The 21,883-nt window shown below is 42.7% G+C and overlaps 2 protein-coding genes across 3 annotated transcripts in view; one reads left to right on the plus strand and one right to left on the minus strand.

Annotated features, from left to right (window-relative positions):
• Positions 1 to 21,883, minus strand: part of AEBP2 (AE binding protein 2) — a 76,205-nt gene that overhangs the window by 40,035 nt on the left and 14,287 nt on the right. For both annotated transcript variants that reach the window (XM_049783814.1, XM_049783815.1), the window contains exon 2: positions 9,332 to 9,539. In XM_049783814.1, coding sequence (XP_049639771.1) covers positions 9,332 to 9,539 — 208 coding nt within the window. The remainder of the gene's footprint in view (positions 1 to 9,331; positions 9,540 to 21,883) is intronic.
• Positions 6,239 to 6,463, plus strand: LOC126022874 (60S ribosomal protein L37a-like). The gene has a single exon (XM_049783901.1). The coding sequence runs from the start codon at positions 6,239 to 6,241 to the stop codon at positions 6,461 to 6,463; it is 225 nt and encodes a 74-aa protein (XP_049639858.1).

Consider the following 21,883-nt stretch of genomic DNA (forward strand, 5'->3'; position numbering starts at 1 on the left):
ACCAAGTGCTCCAGTCCTCTGAGTCTTCTCTGAAGCCCAGAAAAGCTACTTCTTAAATGAAACCAGAAAAAAGGGAGATTGGAGGGGAGTAATGTAGTATTTATGTTATGAAAATTCATTAATCACAAACAAATTATCCATTCCTAAATCAAGGCTCTCGGTATTAAAATTTTCAATCCAAGTTCATGATTAGGTTGTTTTCTAACTCTCACTGTATACCCACCTAGATAGAAATGCCCTTAGAATGAGCAACCATACTAAGCAATACTTATGAAACAATTATAATAGCAATGATTTTGGACTTCTTTGGGAAGGGGACCTTAGACCACACCTGAAAGTACTCGGTCCAGAGCACTTCCCAGCCCAATGCCTGGGCTCAACCCCAACTGATGCTCAGGGGATCAGCCTAATTGAACTGTACTGAATCCTCAGGGAAGTGAGGATGCCTACCCCTCATTACCCAAATCCTATGAGAAATCACTTTTCCTCTACAGATGATCATGACTCCAAGGCAATGACAGACCTTGTAATTCGATCAGATGGTCTCAATATTTAGTCTGAAACAGGGCTTCTTTGGGGGGGGGGGGGCGCTCACAACCAGTGGCACTCCTGTCTCTGCACTCAGAAGTCGCTCCTGGCGGACTCTGGGGACCATATGGGAAGCTGGGAATTGAGCCGAAGTCCATCTGGGTTGGTCACATGCAAGGCAAACACCTTACCACTGTGCTATTGCTCTAGCCCATGAAACAGGCCTATTGCTCTTTTTCTTCCAAAAACATTTTACACAATCCAGGTACTTAATAGATCCACAAATCAAACATCTACCAATATACTAATGTATAAATCAAGCATTGACTAATACTAAAATGTATAAAACATATTAATACTAACATACTAATAACATAGAGTACTAATATACTAATGTATAAAATAGGTCCATACAAGAACTGGATGCAATGGAGCCAGAGCAATACCACAGCAGGTATGAAGGTTGCCTTGCACACAGCTGATCCATGACATCCCATAAGGTCCCCGAACCTGCCAGGAGAGACTTCTGAGCACAGAGCTAGGAGTATGACTCAAATGTCAAAACCAAAACAAAACAAAACAAAACTGGGGCCTGAGCAGTAGCACAGCAGTAGGGCATCTGCTTTGCACATGGCTGATCCAGGACAGATCTGAGTTCGATATGAGTTGGATCCCCAGCATCCCAGATGGTACCCCAAGCCAGGTGCGATTTCTGAGTGCATAGCCAGGATTAAACCCTGAGCATCAAAGGGTGTGCCCCCCACCCCAAAGAACTGGATGCAGAAGTTAAAATGATATGCACACTACCCTTGAAATAACAGTACTGCAAATCAGGTTGAAAGTGAGAAAAAGAGTCAGAGAGGGGAAAGCCTCTGATGTAGAGGCAGACTTGGGGATGAGAGGAAAAACTAGGGACACATTTGCAAGAAATGTGCACTGGTAAAGGTATGGATGTTGGAACATTTTATGACTGAAACTCTACCACTAACAACTTTTTAATTCTTTATCTCATGGTGATTCAATAAAAATTGATAAAACAGTCCTACAGATCAAACATCTACTAATAACAACTCATGAAGAAATCTATTTTAGAACTTTACAAATGTTATTGTATGGGAATAGAACACAGTTTAAAAACACAAGTCCTTTGGTCTAGATTTAAGATGGAATTAAAAGCTAGTAACATTCTGACAATGCCTTAAGTTCAAAGAATAACTGTATCTGAACTTCAACCTAATGCTGAAGTATGTTAGGGTAAAATACTTGAAAAAGACTTTGGGAATGAGAGTGAACAACTTCTTACCTGAGGGTAGTTCTGATATATAAAACAAGTGATGAAAACCTACATAAAGGCTTCAGAAAACCCACCTAAAAAATATAAATCCTAAAATGTCAGGGCCAGGGAGATAGCTCAAAGGTCTGCAGTGCAAGCTTTGCATGCAGAAGCCCTGAGTTTGATTCCCCAGTTGCATCAGATGTGGCTGGTACCAAATATATATATCCATAACCTCTATCAGGAAGAATATCTGACAAGATCTTCCTCCAAACATGAAATGCTCTAGGTGCACATTAAAGATAACATGAAAATAATTTTTAGAATCAACCTTGAAAAACAAATATATGAAATCAACCCAAGTTTGGATAGAATTGTTCAAGAACTGAACTGACTATGAGGAGCAAGGATATGGTCAGTGGCCATGAGCATGGCCTTGTATGCTGACCAAACCTGAGACTGATCCTCACCACCACCAAAAATAAATCAAATCTGTAATAGCTCTTCTATGCTATCTTAAAATGAATTACAAGGAGTTAGAGACATAGTACAGCAGGTAAAGCACTTCCTTTGCATGCAGCTGACCCAAGTTCAATCACTAGCATCTGGGCCAGAGTAATAGTGCAGCAGTAAGGTATTTGCCTTGCACGTGGCTGATCCAGGACGGACCACAATTCAATTCCCAGCGTCCCATATGGTCCCCTAAGCCAGGAGCGATTTCTGAGCGCATGGCCAGGAGTAACCCGAGTGTCGCTGGGTATGGCTCCCCCCCCCCCCAAAAAAAAATTGCTAGCATCCCTTATCGTCCTCTGAGCACTGCCAGGAGTGCCTACTGAATAGAGCCAAGAGTAACTGATCCCTGAGCATCACCAGATGTGCCCTCTAGTCCTCAAAGCTAGAGGCCAGGGAGATGGCGCAATAGCCCAGCATGCATGCTTTGTACACAGAAGCTGGGACATAATCCTTGACAGAGAATGGTCTCCCAGGCACTAAGTCTAAAATAGCACCCCACCTCTGGGTGTGCCCACCCCACCAAAAAATAATTTAGGGAGGTCAGTACACCAAGCAAGGCATTTGGCTTTGCACTCAACTAACCTGGCTTCAATTCCCAGCACTATATATGGTCCTGAGTCCACCAGGAGTCCACTCTGAGTGTGAGCTCAAGGGAGCACAGAGCCAGGAGTAAGTCCTGAGCACTGTCATGTGAAACAAAAACAAACAAAAAATATCAACAAAAATTAAGCCTGTTTTCACTACTGAGTCACAGAGGTTCAGAGTCTGGACCCTCATCATAGAAACATCAGGCTGTTTTAGCAGTAACAGAAATAGAAATGGGATATATAGCCTCAACTCTATATAGTTTTTCCATAGTTGGCAGCTATGATGTCTTGTATCAATTTTCCTTTATCATCATTAAAAAAAAATAAAACCATCAGTAAGAAATTTTTGGAGCATCTTTAAGATGACAAGGAAAATGTAAGATAATGGATTCTCAAAGGAGTAGTTTTATCAGAAAAATTGAGGCGTTTCTGGATTGGTGACTACATGGAGACTAAAGGGACAGAGCACATCAGACCTAGCCTGATGCACCTCTTCCAACTGGTTCTGCTGAAAAACATGCTTTTATTATCAATCAGAACATGTGCCAGAGCAAATGCTCTGACTGAAGAACTACTGAGCCTTGTTCCTTAGTATAGTGTTGAATATCCTCACTTGTCGCACAGAAGACTGGGGTGCAATTCTCCAATGGAAAGGTAGAGATAATCATTTTGGGAATCAGAGCAACAGTACAGTGTGTAGGGAGCTTAACTTGTATGCAGCTGGTATCCTTAGCATAACACAGGTCTCCCCAAACCCACCAAGAATGATCCCTAAGCCCTGAGTACAAGGTGAAGAGGGGAAGAGGAAGAAAAGAGAGGGAGGGAAAAAAAAAAAGAAAGGGAGAGAGGGATGGAAAGAGCCAGCTACCTCCTAGAAATTATTGAGAGGGATATTTTTTACAGATCTCACTCACAGAAACCAGGAAGCCATGCCGGATTTCTAGGAGAATTCTATCTGCTAAAACCAGCGAAGGTGGTGGTTCTTGGCTATGTCCTAATTTCCATCTCTGTATAGGCAGACAAAATCATCATCTTAGCTGGACGCATGGAGCCCTTTTTGCCACTCAATGAATAGGATGTTCAGAGAACTTGAAAACACTGACCTCGGTCTGGTCAGCAAGTTTATCAGCAGAAGTCAACCAATGAGGTAAGAGGAATTGAAGAGTCCATATATAAAGCAGTTGGGAGAATCTGGAGAGATGATACAGGGATTAAGGTGCATGCTATGCATGTAGCTAACTCTGATTAAATCCCCATTACTTAAGACTTACATAGGACCATTAACCCAATTGACCAAGTATTCCTAGAAAAGACCCTTCCCACAGTACCACTTCGGTATTCTTCCCAAAAAATGATGGAGGACACCAGGAACTCTATCAATTGAAAAACTGAAAATTTGGGGCCTGAGCAACAGCACAGCGGCTAGGGGCATTTGTCTTGCACACAGCAGACCCAGGTTTGATCCACCAAAAAATAAAGAAAAAAAAAAAAAAAAACTGGGCCCGGAGAGATAGCACAGTGGTGTTTGCCTTGCAAGCAGCTGATCCAGGACCAAAGGTGGTTGGTTCGAATCCTGGTGTCCCATATGGTCCCCCGTGCCTGCCAGGAGCTATTTCTGAGCAGACAGCCAGGAGTAACCCCTGAGCACCGCCGGGTGTGGCCCAAAAACCAAAAGAAAAACAAAACCTGAAAATTTGACCGTCTTCTGAAAATTCTATAGGTCAATGTAAATCTCCACTTGAAGGTCTCAAATCTGGAATTCTATGAATTTTTTTTTCGGAGAGATAGCTCCCAAGCCAGGAGCGATTTCTGAGCGCATAGCCAGGAGTAACCCCAGAGCATCACTGGGTGTGGCTCAAAAACAAAAAACAGGGGCTGGAGAGATAGCATGGAGGTAAGGTGTTTGCCTTTCATGCAGAAGGTCATCGGTTCGAATCCCAGCGTCCCATATGGTCCCCTGTGCCTGCCAGGAGCAATTTCTGAGCATGGAGCCAGGAATAACCCCTGAGCACTGCTGGGTGTGACCCAAAAACCACAAAAAAAAAAAAAAAAAAAAAAAAAGGGCCCGGTGAGATAGCACATAGGTGTTTGCCTTGCAAGCAGCCGATCCAAGACCTAAGGTGGGGGCCGGGCGGTGGCGCTAGAGGTAAGGTGCCTGCCTTGCCTGCACTAGCCTTGGATGAACCGAGGTTCGATTCCCTGGTTTCCCATATGGTCCCCCAAGCCAGGAGCGACTTCTGAGCACATAGCCAGGAGTAACCCCTGAGCGTCACCGGGTGTGGCCCAAAAAAAACCAAAAACCAAAAAAAAAAAAAAAAGACCTAAGGTGGTTGGTTCGAATCCCAGCATCCCATATGGTCCCCTGAGCCTTCCAGGAGTAGCTGCTGAGCACTACCGAGTGTGGACCCCCCCCCCCAAAATAAAAATTATGGGGCTGAAGCAGTGGCGCTGCGGTAGGGCATTTACATGTGGCTGACCCAGGGGTCCCCGAGCCAGGAGCGATCTGAGTGCATAGCCAGGAAGGAGTAACCCCTGAGCGTCACTGGGTGTGGCCCAACCCCCCCCCCCCCAAGATTATGGGACCAAAGCAGTAGGCAGCGGTAGGACATTTGCCTTGAACGTGGATGACCTAGGAAGGACTGCAGTTAGATCCCTCGATCCCTCGGCGACCCAAGCCAGGAGTAACCCCTAAATCACTGGGTGTGGCCCAAAAATCCAAATTAAAATAATAAATTAAAAGATGTTTAGTTCATGGTTCCTATAAGCTCTAATATTTCTTAGGAGAAGCAAAAAACCTCAACTCATTTACAAACTCAGAATATACAAAAGAGAAGCAAAGTATTTTTTCTAAATCTTGTCTAAAACTGGTTTGCTTTTTCAATTTATGTCTAAAATGACAACTATGGGGACCAGAAAGGTAGGCCACTGCCTAGACTCAGGTTCAATCCCCAGTACCCCCCATGGTACCGAGCCCACTAAGAGTGATCCCTGAACACAGAGCCAGGAGAAGGCCAAATGTGGGACCTGGAGAGATAGCACAGCGGCATTTGCCTTGCAAGCAGCCAATCCTGGACCAAAGGTGGTTGGTTCTAATCCCGGTATCCCATGTGGTCCCCCGTGCCTGCCAGGAGCTATTTCTGAGCAGACAGCCAGGAGTAACCCCTGAGCACTGCCGGGTGTGGCCCAAAACCAAAACCAAAAAAAAAAAAAAAAAAGCCAAATGTGGCCCAAGTACCAAATTAAATCAAATAATCATGATTTTTAGATAAAATAGATATATTTTATTTACAGAATAGAAAAAATAGAGCTCTCTGAATCCTGCGGTGGTTTAGGAAAAATGGCTAAGTGCACAAAGAAGGTGGAGATTGTGGGTAAACATGGGGTGCATTATGGTGCCTCCCTCCGGAAGATGGTGAAAAAGATTGAGATCAGCCAGCACACCAAGTACACGTGCTCCTTCTGCAGCAAGACCAAGATGAAAACCATCGCAGGTGGTGCTTGGACCTACAATACCACTTCTGATGTCACAGCTAAACCTGCCATCCGAAGACTGAGGAACTGAAAGACCAGTAGATGTTTCATCTGAAATATTGTTGACCTATAGTAAATGGGGTTAATTTATGTAAAAAAAAAAAAAAATAAAAAAAAAGAGGAGTCGGAGCCGTGGCGCAAGTGGTAAGGCATCTGCCTTGCCTGCACTAGCCTAGACCGCAGTTCAATTCCCCGGTGTCCCATATGGTCCCCCAAGCCAGGAGCGATTTCTGAGCACATAGTCAGGAGTAACCCGAGTGTCACCAGGGGTGGCTCAGAAACCAAGAAAAAAATGAATAAAATGAATATTATCCCCATTAAAAATATTAATAGATGGGGCCAGAGGCCAGAGAGATAGCCTGGAGGTAGGGCATTTGTCTTGCATGCAGAAGGATGGTGGTTCGAATCCCGGCTTCCCATATGGTCCCCAGAGCCTGCCAGGAACGATTTCTGAACAGAGAGCCAGAAGGAACCCCTGAGCGTTGCCGGGTGTAACCCAAAAACCAAATAAGAAAAAAAAAAATTTAATGGAGGGCCAGAGTGATAGCACAGTGGTTTGCCTTGCACACAGCCAATGCAGGACAGACCCCGGTTTGAATCCCGACATCCCTTATGGTCTCAAGCCTGCCAGGAGCGACTTCTGAATGCAGAGCCAGGAGTAACCCCTGAGCATCACCGGGTGTGACCCAAAAACCAAGTAGTAATAATAATAACAACAACAACGATGATGATGATAATAGAATACTCAAACTACAAGAATAAAATATATGCTCAATCACTGTGAACGACCAATTTCATGCTTTTCAAAAGATAACAAATTAGGGGCCGGAGAGATAGCACAGAGGTAGGGCATTTGCCTTTTAAGTGGCTGACCCGAGACAAATGGGTGGTTCAAATCCCAGCATCTCATATGACCCCCTGAGTGCAGCTGGGTATGGCCCAGAAACAAACAAACAAACAAAAAATAAAGATACCAAATTAAATACCAAAACTTGGAGTAACCTCCTAACATGGACCCCACTATCCCAAAAATCAGTCTATAGATGCTTTTTTAAGTAGCAGATAAAGGTAACCAGCCTCATTCAAATTTGTCTGCTACCCACTTGTCCACCAAATCTCTCTAAACCCAATACCCTCAAGGACATCAAAACAAGTGAATATTTAAAATAACCCCAGGATCAAGAAACATGAACGAATTTCTTTCTACCAACTATTTCTAATGTGAGAAATTAAAAACAAGGAACAAAAGAGCAGAATAGATCATAAAAATGAAAAAGACAGGTTTATAAAGAAGACAGTGGGGATATGATAGCACAGCAGTACGGCATTCGTCTTGCACGTGGGCGACCTGAAAGGAGCCTGGGTTAAATCCCCAGCATTCCATATGGTCCCCTGAACCTGCCAGAAGCAATTTCTGACTGAGGAGTCAGGAGTAACCCCTGAGCACCGCCAGGTGTGAACCCACCTCAAAAACACAACCCCAATAAAAGATCTCAGTCCAGTTTGGAAGAATATTGAAAATCAAATATCAGAACTCATTTATGGGGGGGCCAGAGAGATAGCATGGAGGTAAGGCGTTTGCCTTGCATGCAGAAGGTCATGGGTTCGAATCCCGGAATCTCATATGGTCCCCCAAGCCTGCCAGAAGCGATTTCTGAGCATGAAGCCTAGTAACTCCTGAGCGTTGCTGGGTGTGACCCAAAAACCAAAAAAAAAAAAAAAAACTCATTTATGATAAAATGAACAATATCCACAGAGCCAGATAACTTCTCAATAATAAAGAAATTGTATGAGCTAAGGGTCCAAATAAATAACAACCAAGGAGATGTCAAGAAGTTTATATTTGGGACTAGAGAGTATATTTGGTAGGGAGTTTGTCTTGTACATGGCTGTCCCAAGTTCAATCCACTACATCCCATATGGTACCCAGAGTAATGCCAAGAGTGATTCCTGAGTACCACTAAGTGGTACCCTCTTCGCCTCCCCCTCAAAAGAAAGCACTTCACACTTATACAAATACTAAGACTTTGGGACTGGAGAAACAATACAAGTAAGGTGCTTGCCTTGCATGTGGTCAAATAGGTTGGAACCCCCAGAATTTTCATATAATTCACAGCATTGTCGGGAGCAATTCCTGAGTAAAAGCCAGGAGTAACCCCTGAGCATCACCAAGTGTGGCCCAAAAACAAAAACAAAACAAAAACCCCATAAAACCAAAACTTCATGCTCAGTTGTATGATCAAAGTTATTATCATTGTATTAATTACATGACACATTTTCTTTAACTGTTTTTCTTCTATAAATTTGAAAAGCTAACATTATCATAAGGCTACATACAGGACCCAAGACAGAAATGTGAAATTATCCCCAAAAGTCCAGTGATCTCACAGCTCATGATCCTATATAAAGTTACTACCAACTAAAAAGCATCATATCACGGCACAAAGTATGTGATACATACCAATGACCTCAATCAAGCACAGGCTTACAAACGGCAAAAGGTATTCCTGACAATGCAGGGAGAATTTCAGGGAGTGAGGGGGAAGGAGACTAGTTTGGAACTATTCTGGCAAGTGAAATCCTAAACTGTAGCAATTGCTAAATGTTCTCAACTCAGAACATGAACATGAGAGCCTTATATCTATTGCATTTGTTTATCATATTCTCGTGAAATTTAACAGAGCCTCTTCAAATTAACAACATATAAAATCAACACATAACTTATGTATTTAATTTGATCCCATCAAGTATGTTGGAAATTGGGGGAGGAAAAAAATTAGATAAAAAAATATATATAAAAGCAATCCCAAATTACTTTCAGGAGAAAAGCCTAACTAGTAATTACAAATTAATAAAACTAATGAAACAAGGAATGAAAAAAAGAAATGACAAAACCAACCCCTCCTCGCTGACCATCTACATGTATGGAACGGATGTGATCTGCCAGATCTGGACTAGAGGTGAAGCAAGCCTGGCACTGGTCCCAACAACAATTATAGGCAATATTTTTGCTTGAAGAAGTAGTGCTTCCTTGTCCATTCATCATTGCTGGAGTTGAACGCCCACTGGAAATTGTGCTGTCTACATCCATTATAGTACTGCTTATGCTACAAAAGAAGAAAAAAGGCTGTGTTATTCCTAGAAATTCACTAACATGAATTTGCTCTTATAAATAATTTAAGATTACCACTTTGACATTCTACTTCATACAAAACATTATGATCCAGTCTCCATTTATTTAAAAAAAAAAACAACAAATAAACTGCTTTGTTGGTAAGCAAGTACAAATTAAGAGGGGAGGGGGAAATCTCAGTACCTCAAAACCAGATATGAGATAATGTAAGCAACTCTAAGCAGTTACTACTACAATACTACACTATTCCTCCTATATCCTACAGAAAACCCCTTCTTTCCCTCCCCCCATTCTCACATTTATGCTTCATCCTGCCATAGCCCAAAAAAGGCAAGAAAAGTAGATGGATAGTATCCAACTATAAATAATTATCAGCAGATCTTGATAGTTCTGGAAATCACTTGTTGACCTGCAATTTTTTTTTGGGGGGTTTTTGGGCCACACCCGACGGTGCTCAGGGGGTTACTCCTGGCTATCTGCTCAGAAATAGCTCCTGGCAGGCACCGGGGACCATATGGGACACCGGGATTCGAACCAACCACCTTTGGTCTTGGATCGGCTGCTTGCAAGGCAAACACCGCTGTGCTATCTCTCCGGGCCCGACCTGAAATATTTTTAATTTATTAATCTAAAAATACTGCTACTACATCCTACTACCACTTCTGTCTCAAAGTTATCTAGGAAATTCTGATGGATGTTTCTCCTAAATAAAAAAGGAGAACAGAAACACTCTTTCTTGGCCCTCAATTCTTTTTTTAATTCACTTATTGACAAATGTTAATTATTTTCAAATGTTATTACCTCAGGGCAGATAATACACTGAGGATAGGGTGCTTGCCTTGCAAGAAACCAACCAGGTTTCTGTCTCCAGTGTCCCCGTGGATCCCCTGAACAACTTCTGGAATGATTTCTGAGAGTAAAAGCCCAAAGTAAACCCTAAGTGCTATCAGGTTGTGGCTCTAGAAACAAATAGTAGTAAGTACCAGTAATGATATCAAATCTATTGTCTCAACTGTTTTAACTTAAAAAAAGAAAAAACAACTCAGGCCGGAGAGATAGCACAGTGGTGTTTGCCTTGCAAGGCAGCCGATCCAGGACCAAAGGTGGTTGGTTCGAATCCCGAATGTCCCATATGGTACCCAGTGCCTGCCAGGAGCTATTTCTGAGCAGACAGCAGACAGCCAGGAGGAACCCCTGAGCACCGCCAGGTGTGGCCCAAAAACCAAAAAAAAAAAAAAAAAAAAAAAAAACCTAATGACAATTTCCATTAGTTTCGCTGCCTTTTACTAAGCTGAGTAAATAGGCTTTGGTCCCAGATCCAAAATGAAATCTGTCTCTGCAGCTCTTTAGATTGATGAAAGGAACAGTTTGACATAAGGGAAAACAGAAACATGTTACAGATGGTGTCTCACTCACACCTGAACTAAAGACAGATTTCACAGAAAGCAGTGTCCTCCTCCTTTAATAGTTAAGAATCAAAATTAGAAGATGTGAACTTGTATATCTCTAGAGTCATACATATATTGAATGTTCTTTTTATTTTTTTGTTTTGTAATTTTGGTGGTGCATACTCAGCAGTGCTCAGGGCTTACCCTGGGTTTGCTCAGGGATCAGTTCTATTATGCTCAGGGGACCATCTGGGGTTTCAGGGATCAAACCCAGTATGGTTGTGTGCTAGGCAACTGCTCTATTTACTGTACTATCACTACTTAGGGAGTTTTAAATAGCTTAAAAGCAGTGTTTCATTGAGTTTCACATGTACTGTCTCTATAATTCTCTGGTCCCTATTTCTTTTTTTGAGGGGGAGGGGGTTTGGGTCACACTCAGCAGCACTTCAGGGGACCTTATGGGATGCCGGAATTCGAACCACCATCCTTCTACATGCAAGGCAAACTCCCTACCTTCATGCTATCTCTCTGGCCCCTCTTGGTCCCTATTTCACATTATAATGGCCATGGGCTGGAGCGATGGTAAAATGGGAAGGACCGCTTGCCGTTGCACATGCCCAACACAGGTTCAATCCCCACCCTACATAAGGGCCCCTGAGTCTCTATCAAGAATGATCCCTGAGCATAACCCAGGTATAAGTCCCAAGTACCACTGGGTTTGAAAATAAAGAAAAAATAAATAAGTAGAGGCCAAATCTGCATTACTGCCTTGTGCATACTAGGCATATTTCTGGGTTCAGGCTGGTGTTTAAATAACCACTCACTGTGGATGCTATGACATTTTTAAACAATAAGATTTTTTTTTTGTTTTAATTTTGGTTTTTGGGCCACAAATGGTGATGCTTAGGGGTTACTACTAGCTGCACTCAGGAATCACTCCTGGCAATGTTCAGGACACCATATGGGAGACGCCCTATTGCCCACATGCAAGAAAAATGCTTGACCTGTTGTGCTCTCTCTTCAGCCCCTAAGCAGTAAGACTTCCAAGATATTCCACTATTATTACTAAACAGACAAGGAAAATCATCTAAGGAACTAAACTGTGAAATCATACACACACACACACACACACATATGCACACACACAAGCACATGCTGTCAACAAAAATCTCTACTGGTATAGAATGACAACCAAGAAGGTCAGAGATATGACCCCACAGGGGCTTCGGTGAGCACCAAATACAGAATAGCCACAGCACTGTAAGACGTGGGCCTAAACACCCTGCTGCCCTCCCATGAAACTCTCTACTATGCAAAAATGCGTAATTTCATTTTATTTTGCTTTGTGATCAGAGGCTGCTCCCAATGGTGTTGGGGGATACCAGGTAGGAAATGCAATTTCCTGCATGCAACACAGTATTCAGCCTGTTGAAACTCCCTCTTCTCTCTCTTCCCCATCTCTGTTTCTGTCTCCGTCTCTGTCTCTCTTCTCTCTGTCTCTGTCTCCATATCTATCTCTCTTCTCTCTCGCTCTCTGTCTCTATCTCCATTTCTGTCTCTCTTCACACACACACACACACACACACACACACACACACACACACACACACACACACACACACGCAGACACACCACACAAACACACACCTAAAATGCTTTAAGAAGGGCTGAGGACAGGATAGAATCCCAGAGGATATAGATGTATACTTTTAAATCCTAACAATAAAGTTGCACCAACATTTCAACATTTCCTGTAAAAAAGATCACTGATAAGGAAGGTTGTGCTGCTCTACAGAATGTTCTCAAACCCCAGTTAAACTCCATTCAGGTAAAATTAGGCAGTCATGCCTAGTGCTTACTCCTTACCCGATTAGCCACCTTCCAGTAAGACCCACTTACTCACTACAAATTGTCCTCTCCTACGGAAATAAGACAGGTTGCAGCTAATAAATTTAATGGTTGACTTGAAACAAAGTTTTATTGCTTAAGTTTGAGGCTGTGGTAAAAGTTGTGCTATGAATGAAAACAATGGAAGTAATGATGTCTTTCAAATAAAATTTCCACACTTGCAATTCCCTTACCAGATAACTTTTGACCGGTAGCTCCTATATGCAAGAATAAGCAAGTCAAATCCTCAAGACTAAAAGCAAAAGAACAAGGAAATAAACAAGATGCTAACTAAAATTTACATAAATCTGGGGCCAGGGGGCCGGAGTGATAGCACAGCAGTAGGGTTTGCCTTGCACGCAGCAGACCTGGGTTTGATTCCGGATATCCCCTATGGTCCTGAGCCTGCCAGGAGTAACCCCTGAGTGCTGCCGGGTGTCACCCAACCCCCCAAAAACAATCTGGGGCCAGAGAGAAATTAGAATAGGTAGGGTGTTTGCCCTGCACCTGGTCAACCCAGATTTGATCCACAGCATCAGATATGGTCCCCAGAGCCTACCAAGAGTGATCCCTTAGCACAAAGACAGGAGAAAGCCTTGAACAATATTGGATGTGCCCCCACCCCAAATACTAATAAAGACATCACTACAATGTGCCTTAGCATACACGATTACATAGAAAATTTCACTTGGGCAAAGTTTCATCACTTCTCTGTCCACAAATGGCTTTTAAATTGTTTACTTTTTCAAGTAACAAACCTCAAATTGTCAAATTGCTAGCCATAAAATGGTTAGTGCACAGTGGTTTTTGTACAAAAGATTATACCGGGTATACTGCATACAGCAAGAGACAGAATAGCTCAACAGTACCATTGCTTTTAAGAGTAAAAGGAAAGCATGGGCCCGGAACAATAGCTCAGCGGTAGGGCGTTTGCCTTGCACATGGCTGGCCCAGGATGAACCAGGATTCGATCCCCGGCATCCCATATGGTTCCTGCAAGCCAGGAGCAATTTCTAAACACATAGCCAGAAGTTATCCCTGAGCGTCACTGGGTATGGCCCAAAAACAAAACAAAACAAAAAAAAAAAAAAAAAGAAGAAGAAGAGTAAAGGGAAAGCAGAGTCATCATGTATTCAGAAAAACATTTAAATAAATGACCACTATTTCAAATTACAAAAGCTATTGATCTGAGATTCCAAAAGAGAATCTCCCTCATTTCTAATGAAACAGAGCTTTTATCATTTCCTTCTACTAATAAAAAGTTATTATTTGGGATCAACAGATATTACAGTGGAAAGAGCACTTACCTTGAACTAGGCTGACCTAGTTTCTACCCCTAAAACCATGTACAGTCCCCCCTGAGTTCTGCCAGGAGTGATCCCTAAACACAAGTCAGGAGATAAGCTATGGATACTGCCAGAAAACAAACACCCCCCCCCCCAAAAAAAAAAAAAACCTGAATTTCTTCAGGAAAGTTTCCTGTTCACAGCTTATATTTAATTATTAAACATATTCCATAAACAAAATTAATTGGGGGGTGTTTGGGGCCATATCAGTGGCACTCAGTACTTACTGTGGCTCTGTGTTCAGGGATTATTCTGGATGGGGTTCAAAGAACATATAGGTAGGACATGTGGTGAAAAGTATCAAAAATAGGATTAAACAATACAGTGAGCAAATACTTTAACCTTTTAATCTCTCTCCAGCCCTGATTTATTCTCATATTTTTATAGGAGTCACATTGGCATTTCAGGGAGGAGACAAGGAAAACAGCCAGAAGGTGCTGAGAAATTCAGAGTTTCCTCACACTGGTTAAGTGGGTGCTCTGCAGCTCAGATAAATCTACTTGGCTCAATTTCTGAAGAATGGAACACCTGGAATGAAGAAAGCAACAGGAAAGGGGGGAGGGGAGAGAGGAAACAGACAGTAGTGGAGGAAGTGGGCACTCCAACTGGGAACATTCTATGAATGAAACCCTGTCACTATCAGTATTGTCAACATGTATCCCAAAAAAAAATGGGGGGGGGGGGGGATGAAAGAAGCCTGAGATAAAAGCTAGACACAAATTCAGCTGGGAATGTAGCTTGGCTATAGAGTTTCACATGTTTCACATGGATGGGGCTGTGGGTTCAAAGCCCTGCACATTTGTCCCACACACCAGGAAAAATATCCTTATTGGTCTAAGAACACTAAACAGAGTCAGAGCAAGCATTATAAACCTCACCTATCTTTGTAACTGGCAATAAACTACAAATAGAAATAAGCATATGCAGTCTTCAAAGTATTTATCAAATTGTAGGTAAACATTTAACCACAAAGGGCTCCTAATCTAATCATAGAAGAGGAACTATTATTAGTTGAACAGGTGAGACTCCTTTCATCTCTAAGGAAATTGCCACTCATTACTAGAAGATTACCGTTTCCCAAATATATATATATATGTATATATATGCAGTCAAAATAATTAAAGGGTACAGTTCAAAACAATGCAAAGCATTTCAGACCGTCTTTTTGAAGACGTGACCACATACCTAAATTCTCTATTTAACTACTTAATTTTTCCATACCATTCTTCACCTGTATTTGCTGGGATGTGTGCTCAGTACTTCATTCTAGACAAGACTAACCGCTAAAAGTGATCCAGCTGTGTCCAGAGACAGTTTAATGTGAAGGTTAGGTTAATAATCCCTGGCATTGCATGGAACACCATCAGGAAGAGACCACAGCCCCCACCAATGGTCCTTGGGCAATAGCAGGGCAGACAAACAGCACAAAAAGGTACACAAGAACAATCACTTAAAAGACAAAGTACTTCAACTGAAGAAGAGATAGTTTGCCTTGTACTCAGCAGACTGGAGTTACAGTAGATTCTGGAACCTCAGCAACCCATATAGTCCCCTGAGCCAGGAGTGATTCCAGAGCGCAGACAGGAGTAACCCCTGACTGCAACTGAATGTGGCCCAAAAACCAAAACCGAAACCAAAAAAGACTAAGTACTTTCTTTGTAATTAGGGGTGCAGGGGACTACATGAGGAAAGCAAACAGGCACTTCAAGGAAAAGATAACCTTCAGGAGCCAGAGGGATAGTATATGGGGTATAGCTTAGCATAGTCAACCTGGGTTGGCTGGTTCAAACCCCAGCATACCATTATGGTCCCTGGGGTACAGTCATTCCTGAGTGCAGAGCCAGGATTAACCTGAGCATTGCAGTGTGTGAAGTACCCCACCGCCAACCTCCAAAAAATAACCTTTGCCCTGTTATATTTCATAACTTTCTCTTTAAGAGAAAGGAGGGATTATGTACTATAAAGTATTACTTAAATTCAACTTTCCATACTTGACCGTAAGAACTAAAACTTACCATGCATTTGTTACATCCTGCTTAATTCTGGCACATGTGTCACTAGTAGTTCAGCAAAGATGCCCACACCAATCTACATTTTACTTCATCCTCCTCTTACAATGGGGCCCTAAGGCTGGGAGACAGGCAATACCTAACCTAGCAGGACAGAAGAGGCAACACTGCGGACCAAAGCCAGCAGACCTCAGCCTGCTTGGAGTTCTGGGACACAACTCAGGAACCCTGAAGAATGCCATGCAATATAACCTGCTTTCCTCAAAGCCACCAAGCTGAAGGGATCTCTTGGAGGCAAGACACTGAGCTGACCTAGACTGGCTAGTGTCCTCAGCACAGACAGCAGACATATGACAGATACAAGAGTGAGAGAGATAGCTCAAAGACTCTTCCAACAGCTTGCCCCAAGATGACACGGGGCCATGCAGGACTGATCTAATCCTGTCAAGGCCTGCTCAGGTCCTTTATTATTAAGCAACATATTGTCTTATCTCTTAGAACATAACTTTATTTGTTATTTGTTTATTGATCCCTGGCTGTTGTGATAAAAAAGGAAGGGGGTGGCTGCCAAACCTGACTGAGGTGCTCACTAGGAATCCCCTCAAGTGCTGCGGAAAGCACAGCTGGTGCATGGAACCATTCTGGGTAAGAACTGTCCATAAAGGTGGACACTTGACTATGCTCAGTTTCCAGCACTACTTGGGGGAAGGATGCTTACTATGTACCTACAGTAACATGTACTAACTCATTTAATACTTAAAACAATCCTTTCTAGGTAAATAACCTTTTTAATTTGTTTGTTTTGGGGCCATATCCTATGGCATTCAGGAGTTATTCCTGGTTCTGCGTTCAGAAGTCACTGCTGCTGCCGGGGATCGAACCAGGTCCGTACAGGGTCAGCCATATACAAGCAAATGCCATACCACTGTGCTATCACTCCAGCTCTTAACTTTTAATAACAACTGAATGAATCACAAAAATTATGTGGCTTGCCAAGTCACAAAAGTATAAAACAGTACTGGCCATAATTTCCCTGTTTCTACAATGAAGAAATCTGATAGCGAGAAATACTGCGCAGAGGTTAAGGCATTTACCATAAATCCAGCTGTGGCCAAGCCAACTGTCTGAACGTGGCACATTTGCTCCCCAACACAGCCAGGTATGGCCCTTATGCACTGCAGGGTATTCCCATTTCTCCTCAAAAACAAAACAAAACAAACAAAAAAAAGAAGTATGGGGACTAGAGAGATAGTACGGAGGTAGGGCATTTGCCTTGCATGCAGAAGGATGGTGGTTCGAATCCCAGCAGCTCATATGGTCCCCTGAGCCTGTCAGGAGCGATTTCTGAAGCGTAGAGCCAGGAGTAACCCCTGAGCACTGCCAGATGTGACCCAAAAACCAAAAGCCAAAAAAAAAAAGTATGAGTAAAATGCTGGATTAATAAATATTAATTTGGGGTCTGTATGATAGTACCATGAATAGGTGTGTTTTGCACACAGCTGACCAGGGTTCAATTCTCTGGAATCCCACATGGATTCCCCAAGTCCGCCAAGAGTAAACCCCAAGGGCCCCTGGATATAAGCAATCCCCCCAAATAGGGGAAATACATTTTTTTTGCTGATTAGCAGGGTATTGCTAAGTTCTTGAAAAACAAAATATCAAAATAACAGGCCAGAGCAGTAGCACAGCAGTAGAAACCCCGTACTAACTCCAGTTCAATTATCAGCATCCCCTATGGTCCCCTGAGCCTGCCAGGAATGACTTCTGAGCAGAGCCAGCAGTAACCCCTGAGCACTGCTGGGTGTGACCCCAAAACCAAACAAAAAAAAAAGCTTCTTTTAGTATGAACATGCAGTAAAAGTTGTGGATAGTGTTATAAACAAGATAAACTATTTGAGTCCACAAATTAAAATGGTAATTAAAAAAATTAAGTGCAATGGGACCAGAGCAGGTAAGGTGCTTGCATATGGCTGATTGGTGTTAAAACCCCAGCATCGGCACCGGAGAGATAGCACAGCGGTGTTTGCCATGCAAGCAGCCGATCCAGGACATAAGGTAGTTGGTTTGAATCCCGGCATTCCATATGGTCCCCATGCCTGCCAGGAGCTATTTCTGAGCAAATAGCCAGGAGTAACCCCTGAGCATCGCCGGGTGTGGCCCAAAAACAAAAACAAAACCCCAGCATCTCTTAATACGGTGCCTTCCCACCACTAGTGTACAGCCAGGAGTGATCTCTGAGAAGCAAATAATAAACAGTGGCACTAAGTCTTTGCAGAAATCTGAAGTGATTTAGAATTTTACATCAAATTTCCATCCCTACCCTGGATTTGTCACCCAAAGTTCTATAATATACTGTCTTTTTCGTCTTTAAAATTCAGAAAAAGAGGGGCCGGCGTGGTGGCGCTAGAGGTAAGGTGTCTGCCTTGCCAGAGCTAGCCTAAGAGGATCCCCCAAGATGGGAGCGACTTCTGAGTGCATAGCCAGGAGTAACCCCTGAGCGTTACCGGGTGTGGCCCAAAAACCAAAAAAAAAAAAAAAATTTCAGAAAAAGGGACCAGAGCAAAGTACAGTGGGTAGTGCCCTTGTCTTGTACAATCTTGTAACCCAAGATTGAATCCTGCAGCCCATACAGTTCCCTAAACCTCGACAGGAATGATTCTGAGCAGATAGGTGTAGCTCCCCCCCCCCACCAATTTTTTTTAATAAAACAAACACAGAATCAGTTAAGGGAAAAAAAGGTAAGAGAACTGCCAATTTGTATATGAACTGTATGGTGTTTTCAAATTTCCTTTAAAGCCTTCTTTAACCCAGCAGGGCTGGATGACTGATACCATGAGTCACCTGGACAATTCTCAGTCTGAGGAACTAACTCCCGGCTCCCAACTCGGGTTCAGCACACTGCAAATACTGGGTTTTAAGTGAGTAAGGGTTTAAATCTGAGTAAGATTTTGAAGGCATGTAAGATATGTGGCTTTGCCACACTGTGATAATCATAAAAATTAATTGGAGGCATACTAAAAATCAGTAGCCAAAACCAAGAAATTATTATTACTATTATTACTGTAATTACAAGCTATTATCACTATAATTTGAAAAGCCAAAATGGATTTTTCTAATCAAGAAAAAGACTAGTCTCTATCCCCACAATTATTTCTCTGAATAAAGACAAAAGATCCTTCCCCCAAGACCCAGCAGCAATCACTAAATTGGCCAAAAGGGACTTTGTGCAACACTGATGAAACAGCCCGTGGAAATAAGCAGCCACTCTCTCAGCACCAGCAGGCACTCGAAAGGGCTGTTCCTCAGTCCTCTTCTGCCCTTCAGTGCTTCTCTACCCATTTCTCATCCAGATCAAGAGGTCAGCATTTTCTGAAAGGCTGTAGTGTAAGAAAAGCTCTGCCCTTTTACAGTTATAATATGAAACTTTGAACTATATGAAATGATTGAGAGTTATCTCTTAACTTCATAAAGAAATTTCCCATAAAAATCTCAATGGAAAAATGTAAAAAAAAATGTAAGAAATCAGGGGCAGAGCAATAGCACAGCCGTAGGGTGTTTGCCTTGCACGCAGCTGATCCAGGACAGACCTAGACCTAGGTTCAATCTCCCGAGTCCCATATATGGTCCCCCAAGCCTAACCCTAGTGTCACCGGGTTATCACCGGGTGGTCCAAACAAACAAACAAACAAAAGAAATCTGGTACTAATAACAACAAAATTTTATGTAAAAGCACTCATATATTTGGTGTTATCTTTTAATTAGCATTGATTTTATCACTCATATTGTAGAGTGACTACACAACTGTTTCAACAGCTTTTGAAAGGACGTATTCCAATCAGCATTATGAACTTTTTGCCCCCAAATACTAATAGAATTTCACTGTTTTATTTAAATTAAGTAAGTTCATTTATTTTGGTTTGGGGGCCACACACCCATCTGTGCTCAGGCTTTGTGTTCAAGGTCATCCCTGATGTGCCTCAGGAGACCATAAGCAGTTCTGGGGATCAAACGGGTTGGTCACATGCCAGGCAAGGGCCTAAACCCCTGAACTTTCTCTCAGCTCCTTCCTGCTTTAATTTTAATACTCACCCACCCACCCCAGTACTTTATTCAGTTCTCAGTTCCTTAGTGCTTTAAGTTTAATACTTTGTTTCTTCTAAGTCCCTGATTTGCTTTCTGGTTTTCAACTGTATTTCAAGTATTAGAAAGTTATCAGACTTTTCTAAAATTTTATTTTATTGAAACAATTGTGATCTAGAGTCCTTCATAGTAAAATTTCAGATACACAATGAATCAGGGCCCTTCCCACCCCCAGTGTCAACCTCCCTCCACCAATGGACAGAGTGCATCCTATCCCACAGCCCTTTGCCCCCTGAACTGTCAGTGTAACAGGCCCCTTTGAGTTTAGATTGTTAAAGTTCAGGTGGCATTAGACTTCTTATTACATATGTACCAGCTGATCTCTTAACTGTATTGTTTTTATTTGTATTTTTAAAAAAACTTGTCAATGGGGGCTGGAGAGATAGCATGGAGGTAAAGCGTTTGCCTTTCATGCAAGAGGTCATCGGTTCGAATCCCAGCGTCCCATATGGTCCCCTGTGCCTGCCAGGAGCAATTTCTGAGCATGGAGCCAGGAGTAACCCCTGAGCACTGCCGGGTGTGACCCAAAAACCACAAAAAAAAAAAAAACAAAACTTGTCAATGTTCATGAGAGTAGATGAGTGAGCTACTGTAGACTTTTTGGATATTTAAATTCACATTGCCAAGAGGCTGGCTTTGCCTTGAATATGGCTGACCAGAGTTCAATCCCCAGCACGCCATATGGTCTTCTGAGACTGTCAGGAGTGACCCCTGAGGACAGAGCTAGGAATAAGCCCTGAGCACTGCTAGGTGTTGCCCAAAATAAGCATACAAAAAAAAAAATGTGACTTCATGGGCTGGAGCAATAGTACAGTGGGTAGGGTGTTTGCCTCGCAAAAAGCAGACGTGGGTTCAATTCCCATCGTTCCATATGGTTCACCAGGCACCACCTAAGACAATTCCTCAATGCAGAACCAGGAATAAAAACTGGGTTTGGCCCAAAAGTCCCCCTTCTCCCCCACCAAAATAAGTACATCACTCTCAGAAAAGAAGGCACAAAAGGCTGAGTACAAGGCCCACAGAGATAGCACAGCAACGTTTGCCTTGCAAGCAGCCACTCCAGGACTTTAGGTGGTTGGTTCGAATCCTGGTGTCCCATATGGTCCCCTGTGCCTGCCAGGAGCTATTTCTGAGCAGACAGCCAGGAGTAACCCCTGAGCACCGCCAGGTGTGGCCCCCCCCCAAAAAAGGCTGAGTACATGCTTAGCATTCAAGAGGTTCATATTCAATCTCCAGTACCATGGTCTCCTGACCACAGCTGGTAGTGATCTCTGAGCACAGAGCCTGAAGTAGCCTCAGAAAATCACCAGATATGTATGGCTCAACTGCTATCCCTAACCTAAATGTAGTGGCACAAAATAAATAGGTCCAAGAAACATAAGCACAAGCATCTGAGCTACTCTTTATAAACAGGGTGAAGATTAAAATAAGCCAATTAAGACTTACTTTTTACCTTTTTGTTTCTGGACCACACCCAGCTATGCTCAGGGATAATTCCTAGCTCTGTGCTTACTCCTCTTGAGGGTTCAGGAAACCACATGGGGTGTT

This window comes from Suncus etruscus, chromosome 11, assembly GCF_024139225.1.
Source record: "Suncus etruscus isolate mSunEtr1 chromosome 11, mSunEtr1.pri.cur, whole genome shotgun sequence".
Taxonomy (NCBI): domain Eukaryota; kingdom Metazoa; phylum Chordata; class Mammalia; order Eulipotyphla; family Soricidae; genus Suncus; species Suncus etruscus.

What these genes read in the sequence shown, in the direction of transcription:
- LOC126022874 (XM_049783901.1), top strand. Translation starts at nt 6,239, where the DNA reads ATGGCTAAGTGCACAAAGAAGGTGGAGATTGTGGGTAAACATGGGGTG.